We start from the raw sequence: 16,125 nt of genomic DNA on the forward strand, positions 1-16,125 counted from the left end.
AGAGTCGACGACGTCTGAAGGTGGAAAACTTCCACATTTATTAATGATGAGTGAAGGAGATTTTTTCATATGAATGTTAATGCTCATTTCAGATGCAAAATAACGCACCGATCCTGAGCATGACATTCAAATTCATCGTCTGATCACTGCTACTGTATTTTTTTTCCCCGAAGCACATCTTGACTGACTGACAGCCGCCCGAGGGAGCGGTTGCTGCGTCCGCAAGTCTGTTGTTGCACGATACGAAATCTCCCTGAGCAAAAATATCACAAACTCAATTCAGACGTTGCGGATCGAGCTCTTGGACAGCTGTTATTGGCCGTCGACCGCCAATGAAATCCATTAAAAAACAAACACGTGTAAGGCCCCTTTCCCACTGGCCAAAAAAACCCCAGATTAACAATCAGCATTTGGTGGCAGTTGGAAAGGCTCACCGGTCTGCGTCAGCCCGGCTTTGCTCCGATCAGCTTGCAGTGGGAAAGCCAGACCCGCATCAACATTTACGCGATGGCGTTGAGCGTCACGTGCGCTACGTCATAACATCGCGCCAGTCGCGGCGTATGTCACGTACCGAAGCAAAGCTCTGTTTGCATTCGAGACTGGATTCATTCAGACGGCCTTGGTTTTGGTCAGTGGGAAAGGAGCCAAATTCCGATTGTTCGCAGGTCGACCCACGTTAAAAAACAAAAAGAAAACCGCTAATTTCAGTGGGAGAGCGGCACAAGTCATGATCAAACAACAGCAAACAACCACAATGTTCTAAATGCAACCAAGCAGCTGCCAGCAAACACAGACCCCTGACTGTCTGTGTGTGTGTGTGCGTGCACGTCAACATGTTTCACTCGCTAGCGGCAGGTATCAAGCTGTCGGGATCAACGGACCTTTTGCAACAGTGCAGGGCCCTAAAGACGAACGTGGGCCTATTAGCCGCACATGAAAGGCAAAATATATGAACCACAAACACACGGATGAAAAAACGGAGGGAGAGAGGGTGTGCGTGCGTGTAGGTGTGTGTGTATGTGTGTGTGCGTGTGTGTGTGTGCGCGACACAACCCCCCGCCACATCCCCACCAAATGAGCCCTCTGAACGAACGGCTGCAAATGTGAGCGCCAGTTAATTTGGCCAGAGTTTGGGCTAATTGTGTAACCAAGCAGTGGGTTTGTAGAGTCGCTCACAGGCGTCGGCTGAACACACACACACACACGCACGCAGTGTCTCTCTCCCTCTCTCTCTCCACAGCAGTGTAATTAGGCCTGGTCACTGCAGAGCGGTAATGGATAACCCTGTCTGCAAATGGCTGCAAGCAGCTTGTGTAATTGAGCGCGCGCTGCTCTTTGTTGTGCTCTCGTGTGTGTGTCTGAGTGTGTGTGTATGTGTGTGTAGTTGCGTGGGTGTGTCTGAGAGCGTGTTTGTGTGCCTCTGTTTTACCAGGGGACGGCTACAAAACAGGTATTTCCCTTCGGCCGGCCTGCCGGTTGCTTCTCCGAGCTGGATTAGCAGTACAGCTAACAGCAAACAGGTTGATGTGAGTCAGTTAGTGATGGCCGATAAGATATTTTTCCAATTTGATATGATAATCGATGATATTGCGATATCGACATCAAAAAACACTTTTCGGTTTGCAATTTTTTCAATTGATAAAAAGTTACATATTTATTACAAAAAAATGAAAAACAGTTATAGGAAACGTTTGGGGGAGGGGCCATTCGACGACACTGTGGTTGTCGAAAGCTGTACAATGAAAATAGAGAAGAAGAACAAAAACAGGATTTGTTTCAGCCAGTCGAGTTGACTGGACACATTTTTGGCTCTGGCTGCTTCCAGCGGAATTTACATATTTTTAGCTAACCAGCTTTCTTCTCCGTCATTGGATCGCACAATAGACAGGAAAGCTGCAGGCACGTCAGTCACGAGCCGCAGGACGATTGAGCAGATTTGGAAGCCGTGACGCGACAGAATCAAGTCGCAGATTTGCATTCTGTCCCCACGACCGGCTGCATCAGTTGTGGAATTTTAATATTTACTTGACTGACTTTCTTGTAAATCCCTCGGGCACGTTCTTATCACCGACATTATTTAATAAAGAAGAAATCATTTTCTCCCTCAGAGGAGCTCAAGCGTGCACTGCAGTAGTAACACGGAAAAATTGGGTCTTCCACTCAGTTCAGTGTCACAGATCATGTTGGGGGTTGTTTTTTTATATATATATATATAAAGTCTGTCTCATTAGGAGGAGAGAAAATAATCAGCTTTTATCATCAGCCAGAGACTCGACTTCAAGGTGGTTTGGACTTTTATGAGCCTTTTTTTTGTTTTGTTTTTTGAATGTCGGATACTTGCTGACCGTGCAGTAAATAAAGAAGTTGTGTTTTACAGTGAATATGCTGATGCGTCTCTCTTTGTGTGTGTGTGTGTGTGTGTGTGCTGATGCGTGGGTGCGTGATAGCGTTGGCCGTGATAGCGTTGACGTTCTTAATGAATGAAGTTTGCCTCGTTTAATTGTTTTGTTTCTCCAAAACAAAACCATTAGAAACATCCATCAGAGAGCAAATTAGAATTTAGAAAAATGACAACAACCAAAAAAAAAAAAAGCGAAGTCCAAAGAGCTGTCTAGTAAATTAGTGGGCGCATGTGTTAGTGTGTGTGTGTGTGTGTGTGTGTGTGTTTGTGTTTGTGTAGGAGCGATACTGATAGGAAACGCAAACAGAAATATACTGCGGTGTTCAATAAAAATCCATGTATGTTTCTACTGCCGAAGTAGGTCCTCCACGGAGGCACCGCCGCTTGTTGCATAACAACGTATCTGCATAATTTTCATCGAAAACATTTAAAAGGGGGCCTCAAAACAAAATGTGCTTCCTGCCGCGGCGTCGAAGCTGCTGCTTGAGTTTCTATTCAAGCTCACAAATGCTTCTGAGGTGCAGTTTCTGTGGCCTGGAACAAACAGACATATGCATCCTCTGCCTGTGCTCCCCATCCACACCCACACACACACACACACACACACACACACACACACACACACACACACACACACACACACACACACACACACAATCACAAACGCACACAACACTCTATATCTATCACACTTTGACATTAAACCAACAATCTGCAAACATAAATTATTCAGGCCGCTGCAGAGCCGTTGTGTCATGAAAAGGCGGAGCCAGACAGCGACACCAAAGCTGAGACTCCGCCCCCGTGACGGTCACGGTGACGAGGCTGCCGACATACTGTCGCGCTGGATCCGTTACAAAGAAGCGACGCACAACATGGAGCACACCAACGCACGTGTCGAGTGCCGAACCCTTCCTGCCAGGGGTTCTGCTACGGATGGTTGCCATGGTGAGGAGCACACAGTTTGGCGTGGAGGAAGAGACGAAGAAGGACGAGTGGCGCACGAGGCCAGAGCCTAAATAAGGGAAAGCTATAGAACTTGAATGAAAACACCTCATTCGCAAATCGAAATACCTGGAAGATTTTCCAGATATTTTCTTCATCTTCAAAAAAAGATGAAGATGCGCGGAAGCAGACAATATAGAGCATGGATGTATTATAAGAACTGGATACAGGACGGCAATATGGCGGCGTGACGATTTATTTCCCCCCAGTGGCCACTCGGGGTACTGCAGCAAAAAAAATCCCATGGGCACGGTGTCCGTGCTGCTGTGTCTCAGCTCGTTCTGATTGGCTGCGTCCTGACTGTCTGTAAGTGACGTTTCTCCAGAATGGTTCTGATTGGCCAAATAGATCATGTGAGTTACAGAGGCATGATGGGAAGTGGCACTACTACGCATGCTATGCTAGGTGAGCAACTTTGTTGAAACGAATGGTCCATCTTGGACTCTCTGATGTTGATACACAACAGCTGTCCATGTCGGTGCCATAATTTCGATGCAGAAGTGACGTCAGCTATTTATTTTTGTGGCGCACGTCCTCGATGCGTTGAGGCTGAGGTGCACGTTAACCAGTATGGAGTGGTTAGAACAGTAAAGAGGCTGAGAGGTCGTCATGGGGTGAGACGGACGAGGCCGCGTGAACTGGTTCCAGTGGGCCAGAGACCCCTGGTGGACTGGTCACACTGGTCAACAGACTGATGGCAGTTGGATGGAACTGACCGCTCAGTCAAGCTGTGTCCAAGAGTGGAGATGAACTGGCTTCACTGGGACAAGACCGGGGGGCTGACAGAGGGTCAGACGGACACAACAAACTGGTTAAAGTGGGACGGCGAGTCCGCTCGCTGCGCTGGTGGGTGGTGGGATCAGAGATTAGATTGTGTTTTTTTTCCTCCTCCTCCACCTCCTCCTCCTCCTCCTCCTCCTCCTCCTGCTCCTGCTCCTCCTCCTCCTCCTCCTGCTCCTGCTCCTCCTCCTCCTCCTCCTCCTCCTGCTCCTGCTCCTCATAAACGCCAACTTCACCTCGTCTGGTGCGACTGGGAAGAAAAAAAACTTGTGAAGGACAAATAAGAGAGAGTCTCTCCGGGACGCCGCGGCGTCCTGCTGCAGCCTGAGGGGCTCTTCTCTCTCTCTCTCCCTCTCTCTCTCTCTCTCCTCAGGCTGCAAATAGCTGATCCTGGACCTGCTCTGATGCATCAACCCCCCCCCCCACCACCACCACCACCACCACCACCCCTCCATCCCCTCCCCTCCTCAGTGAGACTGCCAACAGATGAAGCCTGCCAAGTGCCTCCCCAGGAGTGTGTGTGTGTGTGTGTGTGTGTGTGTGTGTGTGTGTGTGTGTGTGTCCACTTTGATGGCAGTGTTGGCTGTAATGTGTCTAATGGAAGATAAGCAACACTCTCTCAGACGAGCCTTCACAGCCAAGCGCTTCCTCCATCATCGTCATCGTCATCGTCATCATCATCATCATCATAATCATCATCACACTGAGCGCAATGGAGGGGCATTTCTTTGAACACACACACACACACACACACGCACGCACGCACGCACGCACACGCACGCAGACAAACAGGGAGTCACGGTTTGGATGATCTGTCTCAAAAGCTCCCCTTTATCATTGCACGCACATGCGTTCCCATGTATGCGTGCACGCAAACACACACACACACATACACACGTGCACCCACACACCCACACACCCACACACACACACACACACACACACACACACACACACACACACACACACACACACACACACACAGAGCAGTGGCGAGGAACGGTGAGTCCCGGGAGATGAGTTTCAGTCATGATGGCACACCTCTGACAAACGAAGCGCTTCGGATCGCAACGTTCAAAGCCGCGTGCAATCACTTCTCCGTGCACGCACACGCACGCACGCACGCACACACGCACACACGCACACACACACACACACACACACCTAGTTTGAAGTAGAGAGTGAAGGACGACTGCAGCAGAAGGCACAAAGACAGAGGAAGAGTCCTTGACTGCTGACTGACCTCCACGTTTGTTGGTGCCAATTTTGTAGCGGCGCAGAGTGTGTGTGTGTGTGTGTGTGTGTGTGTGTGTGTGTGTGTGTGTGTGTGTTAGTATTCAGAGACAATCAGACAAGCGAGCCGGTGATGGCAAGAATGATGGAGGACCAAGCAAAAGGTCTGGAGCCACGTCGGCAACGACCAAAAAAAAAAAAAAAGGCTCCAAACACGTCGAGTGTTTTGTTTCCTTCACTGTCCTGAACGTGTGAATGTCGCCTCCGTAACGAGCAGCGCCAGGCTGATCCCTGCCAGTAATTCCGTCCCCACGGATTCCAAATTACAGGCCGTGAAACTGCAAAGGCCACGGTTACAGCTTCTTTTTTTTTCTCGATTTAAAAAAAGAATTAAAACATGTTTTTGTTCCGTGTGTCTGAAAATGCCATTAGGTGACATTTCAATCCCTCGAAGTCTTTAGCGTCTCATTGACGCAGCCTCCTCTTTCGAAACCCTCTTTGCTGTCCGTTTTCCACGCCGGATGCGCGAACCGCATCTCTCGGATGTGGCGAAAGGTTCCAGAAGGTGGAATCGGGTGAAGCTCAGGTGGAAGATTGATTTTTGAGCTGCGGGGACAACGGGAGCTCCGGCAGACGGGGGAAGTTGCAGCTACAGTAATTATTTCCTCGGCCTCCGGCAACTTGACGGCGAGGCCAGATACTGAGGTCGGGACCTCAAGACATCAGCTCTCCAACCGCCTGCCGGGTCCCGACACCCTCTAAAGCCGCTCGCTCTTTCTTCCCTGCTGCCTGCCTGCTACGTGCTTTAACCGACTGTCAGCGTGAACGGCCGGTTTCAATCAAGATGACGGCGATTTCATGGCAGTTTCACGGAGTCCGATAATTACTGGCAGCCAAACGAATTTGTCTTTTCAATGCAAACCTCGGTAGACAATTTCCCTTTTGGCCCATTTCCTGCCTGATTGCAGCAATATTTGCACACTTTCACACTCTGTACCATTACACAACAATCAATTTTCCAACAGCGATTTATATGTATACATAGGCATTATCTATTGATCCATTTTTCTACTGTTCTATTTTCTATTTGTCTTTCCTTTGCGTGTCCAAGACAGAAATTCCAGAGTCAAATTGCCAGTGACTCATTACAGACTCATTTTCTACATCCCACCACTGGAGGAGGCAAGTGAGAAATCCCGGCTCTTGGACGGTAAATGCCGGCAGCCAATCACGGCAGACAAACAGACAGACAGACAGACAGACAGATGCCGAGCAATAAAACTCCAAGACGCCAAAGCGTAAAACTAACTCAGGCTACATCACGCCAACAACACCTGCGCAGCTGCTCAACAAAGCAGCTCTCAAATCAACCCATCGACGGCGCACGTCCGCGTTTCCGAGTCGTGTCACGTCGCGCCCTGCCCGGCCAGACCCGGCCCGGACCTCAGGTGGGCCTCAGCTTCCCGGCGGCCTGCACTTAGCGGTGAGATCATCCATCCTCCCCGGGCGGACGCATTCCGTTTGTGCAATTGTCCCGTGCATTCAATTAGCGCCAGTCTGATCCAGCGCTAAGCCGCTACACGGCGTGTCGCTGAGGAACTCCGGAGGGCGGCGGGATTTTGTTTTTTTCCGGAGGAGCTCCTCTTTCTTTCGCCCTTCCCCGTCCCGTCGACGTAGGTGGTGGTGGTGGTGGTGGTGGTGGTGGTGGAGGAGGCGATGGTGGCGACGCCGTTGCCACGTCTGCCACGTCTGAGGAGCGGAAATGCGCGGGAGAGTGGGAGGCGAGGAGGAGCAGACGGGGACATTTGGCGTGTAATGCTGCAGAAGACACATGTAAACCCCCGCATGCTGCCGCGGGATGTTTGCCAGCCGCGCATCATCATCAACATCGGCTACAGTGACTGGTTCACGGCGCTCGGGAGGGAATTCGAGGTGGCGGGGAGAAGCGGATGAGAACACATTTTGGATGACTTAACCAGCCAGAAATATTCCACTCAAATCACCCAGTGCGGTGGAGCCGTCGGGCCTGAAGCTGGGTTTACAGCAGCTGTAAAGGATTGGGTCTTCAGCAAGGGGCAGGTTTTGCAAAGATCCCACATACAATATTTGAAAATAGATGAAAACTTTGACCAGGAGAGCCAGTTGTCTATCATACTCATGATCAGCCAATCAACATGCAGCTTCCTCTTACCGTCGTTGCTTTTCATTCTTTAGTCTTTTTTTTTTTTTTGAAAGTAACAAATGCTGCTGCTGTTGACAACTCATCACAACTTTTTCTTCTGTGGTTTTTCAGAGCAGCTTGAAATGGTCACTTTTCATCCTCCAGCCTCTTCACATAATAAGGAAGCTTTATTGGCTCCAAAGTTTGTGATCAAAGAGCAGTTGAAAATGCTGTCGGTCGTCAAATCGAGGTTGAAAATATGAATGAAAGAAGATTTTACCTCCATAGAAAAGGTCTCCATGTGTGCCGACCTGCAACAATTTTTCCTCCTTTTCGACATGACATCATCCAACCGCTAGCTCGCTAACCGGTTGGTTTATCAGGATCACATGACACACACATGAATCAGTCCGAGCGAGGTCCAGCGCTAACAAGCTGGAAGTGGATACATGGCCGACTGTCGCTGGTGCTTAAGAAATACTTTTGTCAATAAATTGAATTCTCCTCTCGCAGGACACGGACGGTTTAGTCCAATTAAGAGGCCTGGATGAGCCTCAACCGTGCCCGGCCTTCAACGTTCCCGGGAAACATGAGTGGAAACTCAGACGGCTCTTCAGTCGGAATGAAAACTGATGGATGGCGATGGAGATGAGACGACAGTGACGCCCTTCCCTTCCCTTCCCCCGCCGCCATTTCACAATTTGTGTTTTTCCTTTGTAAAGTTTTCTCCACCTCGGAGGCGCCGATGGCTCATTTGCCGTTGGCTGATCCATTAAGCCCATTGATTGGCTGGAATAATCACTTGCTTGGATAACTACGCCCTAATTAGGAGTTAATTCAATCACTAAGGCAGAGCCTGGATGAAGAGTGAGAAAAAAAACAAAAAAAAAACCCTCCTCTGTTTGCATGTTCAACCCTGGACTGGATGAGCTGGATGAGAAGAAGATAATTTATGAGGCCGTCGGGACTCAGAGAGCACCTGTAGGAGTCAAATGCATATTTTATATTCTCAGGGAGGCAAATGAAGGCCTCTCCGTCTTCCTGCTATTAATAGCCATGGCGGTGTAGCCAACGCGGTGGGCTCGCCCCCTTGACTGCGGCCGTCAGTCCTGGACAAACGCTGGGATTTATTCCACACGCGTAAAAAGTGTTAAAGCGGCCCGGAGTGGATTTATCCCCCCCGGCTGCGTCCTCGAACCCTCATCGCTCCCACACTGCAAGTCATTATACCCACAATTCATCTGGCGATCCTATTAGACCCGGCGCTGTATTATTTAGCATCACGCGCTGTGTTCTGAATGTAATAATACTAATTATTACGAACAGCGCCGCCGCTTAAAATTTCAATTAGGGATTAAAGTACACGGATGTGTTGCCGCGTTTGCAGAGACAAGAGTCGCTTTTTTTTTTTTTTTTGTTTAGTTTTTTTTTTTTTTTTTCCAGCATCTCCCGCCGCCTTCCTCCCGTTCTGCCCTCAGGACCGAGCGGAAACAAGTGTATCCGCACGCAAGCACGCACGCACGCACGCACGCGTTCATTTCCATGAAAATGCACCACATCGACGCCTCACCTTGGCACATTATTCAGCATGAAAAGGGATTATGGGGTATGTGATGCTGCGGATGCATAAATCTGCGCGCCATTAGGGAAATATCCACACACGTGGATCCTCCGCCAGTCAAAAACCAACGTATAAACGAGATGTGAAGCCCAAATATGTAAAGTGATTCAACGTACGGCGCAACCAGGGAGCAAAACACCTGGACCGGAAAACAAGATCTGAGGGAAAGATGATGAATGAATGATGGCTGCAGCAACACGCAAGACGGTAGAAAGAAAACTTTCGGGACACGGGGGGAAAGGAAACAGAAAAAAAGCAACTTGGATGGTTGTTGGGAAACACATTGTTTCTGTCAAAACTAATTTATTTTGAATCATGACTCACGAATTAGAGGAGAAACAACAGTATATACAGGGATGGCTTTTTTTTAAACACCTGTTTTGAAAACCTTGTTAACACCCTGTTCGCTTCCAGCCTGACTGGCTGAAAGCAAATGAAGACGGGAGGATTTCAGGATGCACCGCCTCACCTGCGAGGCTTTCATGGTGGCAGTTCGGTCTTCGGCTCATGATCATAAAAAAGGAGCAACTTCCAAAAGCTGAAGCTTCTGAAACAACACAGCGGCACTGACTGGAAAGACGTCTGCGTCCATCAGGCAGGAATCAGCCGGCGGGTCAGAGAAAGATAAGTGCCGCATTTATCCCTGTCAAGTTCTATATTTCAGAGCGAGAGCCACAGCAGGATGGAGACCAGCGAGTGTCCTCCATGACTGGAAAGAATATGAGGCGGAACTACGAGGAGGGATTGTCAAAATAAAAAAGGGCTCTTTGTCAAAAGTGGAAAGTCTGAGTTTAAAATGAAGCCTCGCTAACAGGTGGCGTAGCGTTAATTAGTCCATCCGCGTGTGGCCGAACGTATTCACATGACAACAACATGTTTCACTTTGTCTGCTTGCAAAATGCACAGCGCGCTCAGATGACTTGCCACCAGCGCTGACACAACCATCACCAGGAAGGATGATCCGATTAACGGGGGAGGAGAGATCCGGAGCAGCCCGCCCGGCACCGAGGGTTCGCCTGCAAGTTCAGGTTTCTGTTTCCGCAGAGCGCGGAGAGGGTTGAGGTTTAGGTTTAGTTTGTCCAAGTCAAGATACGGTTACGGCAAATCGCGCAAATCGTGTGTGATTTAATTCAAAACCCCCGTTTCACACAATCTGTGGCCGACTGGAGGAGGAAGAAAGAAGTTTGGTCACTTTAATTTCTCAGATTGCCGGGCCTGGTCCAAGTTGACCAGACAAACCAGAGAGCCAGGACCAGCTCAGTATGTGTGTGTGTGTGTGTGTGCATGCGAATGATGAAACAAAGTGCAAACACCAGAGGCCATTCTGGGAAACTCCTGATGAGAGCAAAAGGAGGGGGGGGGCGGGGGGAGGGGGGGGGGGGGTCGAGGCCGGAGGCGGGAACAAGCTGCTCACTATCGATTCCACGGCCACACTAAAGGAGAATATTAACTCCCATCTGTCGGCTGACACCGCCTCGGCTCCATCTGGATGAATCAGCCTCTGTGTGGCGGCGATGATGATGATGATGATGAGGAGGAGGAAGAGGAGGAGGAGGATGCGGAGCACCGTTGAAGAGGCTGCGGCTCAATGAAGAAAGAGAGAGAACAAGCAAAGCGTCAGTGCTTGGAGAGGCTGGGCGCATCACAGGCGCTCAGACCTGTGCAGCTGCAGTCAGCCGCCCACTGAGAGCCTCGGCGGTCTAATGAGACGTGAGTGACAGCTCAGATCTGCACTGAACAAACAAATAAACAAACAAACAAACAAAAAAAACCTTCTTCCTCCTCCTCCTCATTTCCCCATGGATGAATCAGAAAACAGCAGCAACAGCACAGGAAAAAAAAAAAACACGCATTTGCATACGGTGGCACATCAGCCAGCCTCTGTGCGAGCACGCGCGTGCACTCTTTGTTTTAAATGCCTCCCCCGCGTGCGAGCAGATGGCATCACCTTTACGCAGCACGTCCTCTCCCAGGAAATGATGTGAGGGTTTTTGGTTGGAGAGAACGTGTGATTCGTGTACTCATACATTTACACATACATATTTTAACGAGGTGAAGAAAGAAATAAAGAGAGAGGGGGAGGGAGGGAGAGAGAGAGAGAGAGAGAGAGAGAGAGAGAGAGAGAGAGAGAGAGAGAGGGAGGCGGGCTGGTGGACCTACCGTGGCCGGAGATGTGGTTCTCCACGACGGCGTGCTCGGCTTGCCGCGCCGTGGAGACACTAAGTTGCAGGTAGAGTCCCATCATGCAGTGTAAACTCCCCAGCAGCAGCCTCCTGAACGCTCCCATCTCTCCTCTGGCGGCTCGTCTGCTCGAGTTTCCTCCTCGCGTCTTGATGATTTTTCCCCCCCCCCTCTTTAAATTAATATTATTCTTATTTTTGTTCAATTTAAATTCACATCAAGTGACGTGCAGCGCGGGGAAAATGTTTTTTTTTTCTTTCGTTCTTTCCCGTCGACCTTCGTTCTTTTCCTCTTGTTGACGATGTTCTTTTGTTTGTTTGTTTGTTTGTTTGTTTTTTTTGTTTTTTAAAATCCAGGTGAGTGTGTCGGGCAGACGGAGGAAGCCCCGTGCCGGATGATGCAGCCTCTTCCCTGTGGCGGCAGCAGACTCGCACTGGCGGACTCTGCTTCTCTACGCGCGGCTCTTCTCTCCGGCGGAAGGAGACCGCTCCCACCAGGGAGGTGCTGCGGCTTTCGTCGAAGAGAAGGGGAGGGAGGTTTAGGAGAGAGAGAGAGAGAGAGAGAGAGATGCGAGGGAAAACTTCGACAATTCAAGGGGTAACGACAGGAACGAAGCTCTTCGTGATGATGACGATGATTAATTATTAGCTATTAGACATTATAATCACTGATATAAATGACAATAAACCGTTCGTAACAATTTGCGCAACCCCACTTAACAAGCTTTTTGGACATTTTCCAGTGGCGCCGATATAATGATACGAATAATAGATTAGGGAAGTCGGCAATCATCATTTCACTTTCCTGCTTAATTGAAACAACTAATTAGAAGAGAGTAAATCGAATTCAAACTCATTCTTGAATAAATTAGACATTTTTAAACTTTCCTCGACACTATTATTTCAAAAAGAAGCAGAGGGAGGAGAAGAGCAGGGAAACACAGTTGTTGCAGCTGTTACCGTCTACCCCAGGGCCAGAAGGTTGCAAGTTCGATTCCCGCTCTGGCTCTCCTTGTGTTAGAAGAGGAGCAAAGAGGTTTGGTGCGTCACTGTCCATGGTGCTGAAATCCAGCTTTGGTCTTTTGCCTGGAGGAGAAGGCCCTTCCATGATATTGGCTGCTGGACTTTATCCAGCCTGCACTGATTAGAACCACTACCACCACAGATAAGAAATGCAGCCACACAATCCACTTCATTGCCTCTGGCTGAAAATGATAATTAATAAATGTAAAATGTATTCATGGGCAAAAGCTAAATCCCCGATTGTTGGTGGATAAGAGCTTTCAACAGTCTTAAAACTGGAAGTTGTACGTTTTACATTACAAATTGTTTGTTTGTTCAGACTCATTTAAAGGCTTCTTTTTTTTTCAATATTCATTTTGTTTTCAAACAACAGACCCAAGAAAAAAATGTTCCTAACAACTCACATTTTTGGAAATCAGCCCTTTGTGATGTCACAAAAAAGGGCACCGGTAAACAGAGAACTTGTTCCCTGAAGAGCTACACTTTATACTCCAGATCACTGGAGAGTGATCTGGAGTTTTTGGATAATTACTTGTGAGAAGCTGCTTCACTGGAGTCGGGAAGTAAAAAAGTAATAATAGCTTGAAAGTGTGCGGGTTTTTTTTTATTTTTTTATGCGGGACCACTGAGCGACATACCGGTGAGCTGTCTACACTCCTCATTTTGCCTTTACTGTAGCCCAGTTCAGTCTCATCTAATTTAAAATCAACTGCATTTCACGTCAAAACTTCACACTCCTCTGAACACCGCAGACAGACAGACGAGACCACTAAAAGTCCCCCTAGCTTTAATTATTCATTCCGCTGCGGCTCTTCATTTATAGCCCATCAATCCCTCGACAAATTCACGGCGAGCCCCCCGGATTTACGACGCGGCATGGCCCGATCCTCGGATATCTCTTGTCTTGACGCCTCGCCTCACCTCGCCCGACCTTTGCCTTTTTGGACGAAGAGCCCGACTGTCAGACATTTACGCGCTTTTCCACCCAAAAAAAAAAAAAAGACGTCTGAGGATGAGAAAGTGTTTTTAATAACCATTCATAGCCCTGAGAAGAGCCATTTCATTGGAACAAAGTGAAATAAAAGTTTGTTGCATATTAGAGTCATTTTTCAGCAAAGTGGCTGACAGTCCAGAGCTACTGTTCATTGATTTATGACGCTAATATGATCGTGGGAGAGTGTGTGTGTGTGTGTGTGTAAAAAAAAAAAAAAGGAAGAAAAAGGAATGTGCATCTGTCTGCTCGACACCCAGATGAAGATGTCTGTCGAGCCTGATTATGTGGCCCCCAGACACGAGTCATTGGCAGGGATGCGATGCCAATTTTGCACACTAATAACAGCAGAACCTTCTCTCGCTCACAGCCCCGACCTCGGCGGGAGAGAGAGAGAGAGAGAGAGAGAGAGAGAGAGAGAGAGAGAGAGAGAGAGAGAGAGAGAGAGAGAGAGAGAGAGAGAGAGAGCGCATGGCGGCGCACTGGGAGCACGGCGGCAGCGCGGCGTTTGCACTCACTCATTCGGAAAATACAATTATTCTCCTTCCCCTCGGCTGTGAAATTGTACGACCGCTGTTAAACACGCCGCCGTCATAATCACTGATAAGAGATGCAACGGCGAGGGGGTGGGTGGGGGTGTTTGGGAGTCGGGAGGGCGGGGGAGGGGGTGGGGGTGGGGGTCGGTCCCCTCCTACGCCAGCGCAATGTGCAGAACCGACGCTCCTGCCGTTCTGTCCACCTCGTCTCCGAGCAACATTAGAGGGTCGGTGGGTCGAGGGTGCAGACGTTGGTGAAGAGGCAGCAGATGTGACAGCCGGCGGCCCCCCCCCCCCCCCCTTTCACCCTCACTGCTTCCCTCCAGCAATATGGTGGAGGAGGTGTCCGGATAAACAACTGAAGGATTTCCCAGCAACGTCCCCAAAAGGTCCAGACACGCGTGGGGCTGAACGGGCAAACAGGGTACAAGACGTCCCGCTCCAATTAGCCGCTAGCACCCAGACCGAGTGAAGAGAAACGATTTTGAAGTTTTGGATCTTGATTCACCCGGCAGGCAGGTCGAATATGTCTAATATGCATGTGGGAGAGAGCCTGTCGGAAAAAGTTTGGGCAGTTCCCCAAAAAAATGTAGCCGAAGAACGCTAGCGACAGCTCGAAGAATGGCTTAGTGCGAGGGGAGGGCCGACGTGTAGATGCGCAATCGACTCATATTGCAAAACTGTTGCCGAAGTCGGACGGAGGTATAACAAACCCACCGTTCCAGGCGGAGGATAACTCGAGCACTGCCCGCCGTCGTTATTCGTCAGTGTGTGACAATGCCGTTCGGTGCCGCTAATCGCTTTAGCATCAGCAAAGCTCCAGGTTGCTCCCTCTTCCTTCTTCTTCTGTGGTCTTTTAGGGAAACTTGCAGCTCCGGCTTCCTGCCTTCATCCCGACTAAGCGGACAGTGACGGGCAAGTGAGTCTGACCACCGACTGAGCAAAAGCTTCAGGTTGTAGCAGAGCCCTGCAGGTTTGTGAGGTTAGATGGTGATGATAGAATGAGCCTTCCTTCTAGCCTCTGAGTTTAAAGGAATCCAACCAAGCCTGTTCCCAATCCAGCTGCCTCCGCCTGCTTCTTCTGGAAATTTCCCGGATTTTATCAGCAGCTGGATTTTCCCTCGACTGCACTGCGCTTCTCCAAACTCTTGACAGTCGGAGCCACTGGATGATTCTAAACTGGGGGCTGGACTCTGTCCCAGTTGACATCAGGTGGAGCACAACGCAGAGGAACCACAGTTCTACACAGGCCCGATAAACAGATTTTGGAGTCTCCAATCGACCCATAATGCATCTCTTCCTGCGGTGGGAGGAGGTCAGAATGCCCTTGGGAGAAACCTGAGACAACCCGGGAGTGTTTTTTTTGCTGTCTGCACGGCCTCTCGTAAGCATTGCCACTTTGTCATTTCATTGCACATCCAGTATGAACGTTGACAATTTCTTGAATCTCAGATCTTGAACTCCTCCCCTGCTGGCAGTGAGGCAATACTGCTTATTGATGCAGCTTCCAGTCCGGACTAATCGGAGAAACAGAGGGGTTTACGGCAAACAAAACAAGAAAGAAAAAACAAAAAAACAAAAAAACAAAAGGCAAATTAAACTTTATTACTTTTGCTGCGACGGTTTAATCTAAATTCCAAATCTCAGAGAGAAGAGAGAAGCGTCGCCGGCTGTTTATTACCTGCCGCTGAGGAGTCTGGGAGGGGACCTTGACGTTGTGATGGCTTCTATCTGATGAAAATGAATAACCCTCCCTCCTCCCCCAGAATGTGCCGTCTGATATGAATCTTTATTTTCACAGTAAACAAAACGCGGTCAGAATGACTGCGGTGAGGCAAAAACGAGCAGAATCTCACTGACTTGTTGTGACTCTCAGACTTAAATGTCCAGTGTGTAAAATTTGTCTCGATTTATGATTTTATTTTTTACATTGGCAAAACCTTAAGGCTTCTTTTGTGCTCATCTGGAGCTGGAAGGAATAAGGTTTGGTTTACTTACCTGGGCCAGGACACGCCTCCGCGGTGACGGCGTCAGTGGGCGGGCCCAGGCGACGCCTCCATCTGCGGCGCGGCGCAACAGTAGCCGAGCGCGGGAGCCGCGGCGGTTCGCGGCAAGCTGTGCCGATGACGCTCGCTACGCTGTGATATTAAATCTGACGGCTAAAAAAAAAAAAAAGCACACAAAACAGGCCGCG

General features: G+C 49.2%; 1 protein-coding gene across 1 annotated transcript in view; it reads right to left on the reverse strand.

Annotated features, from left to right (window-relative positions):
• The window catches only part of vstm2la (V-set and transmembrane domain containing 2 like a), a 30,083-nt gene extending 18,171 nt beyond the window's left edge, over positions 1–11,912 (reverse strand). The window contains exon 1 of the mRNA XM_076026588.1: positions 11,362–11,912. Coding sequence (XP_075882703.1) covers positions 11,362–11,488 — 127 coding nt within the window. The 5' untranslated portion in view covers positions 11,489–11,912. The remainder of the gene's footprint in view (positions 1–11,361) is intronic.
• Between the last annotated feature and the right edge of the window lie 4,213 nt (positions 11,913–16,125).

The sequence above is a fragment of the Nelusetta ayraudi genome, unplaced genomic scaffold, assembly GCF_046127955.1.
Source record: "Nelusetta ayraudi isolate G7.1 ecotype Tasmania unplaced genomic scaffold, CSIRO-AGI_Nayr_v1 ptg000019l, whole genome shotgun sequence".
NCBI classification, from domain to species: domain Eukaryota; kingdom Metazoa; phylum Chordata; class Actinopteri; order Tetraodontiformes; family Monacanthidae; genus Nelusetta; species Nelusetta ayraudi.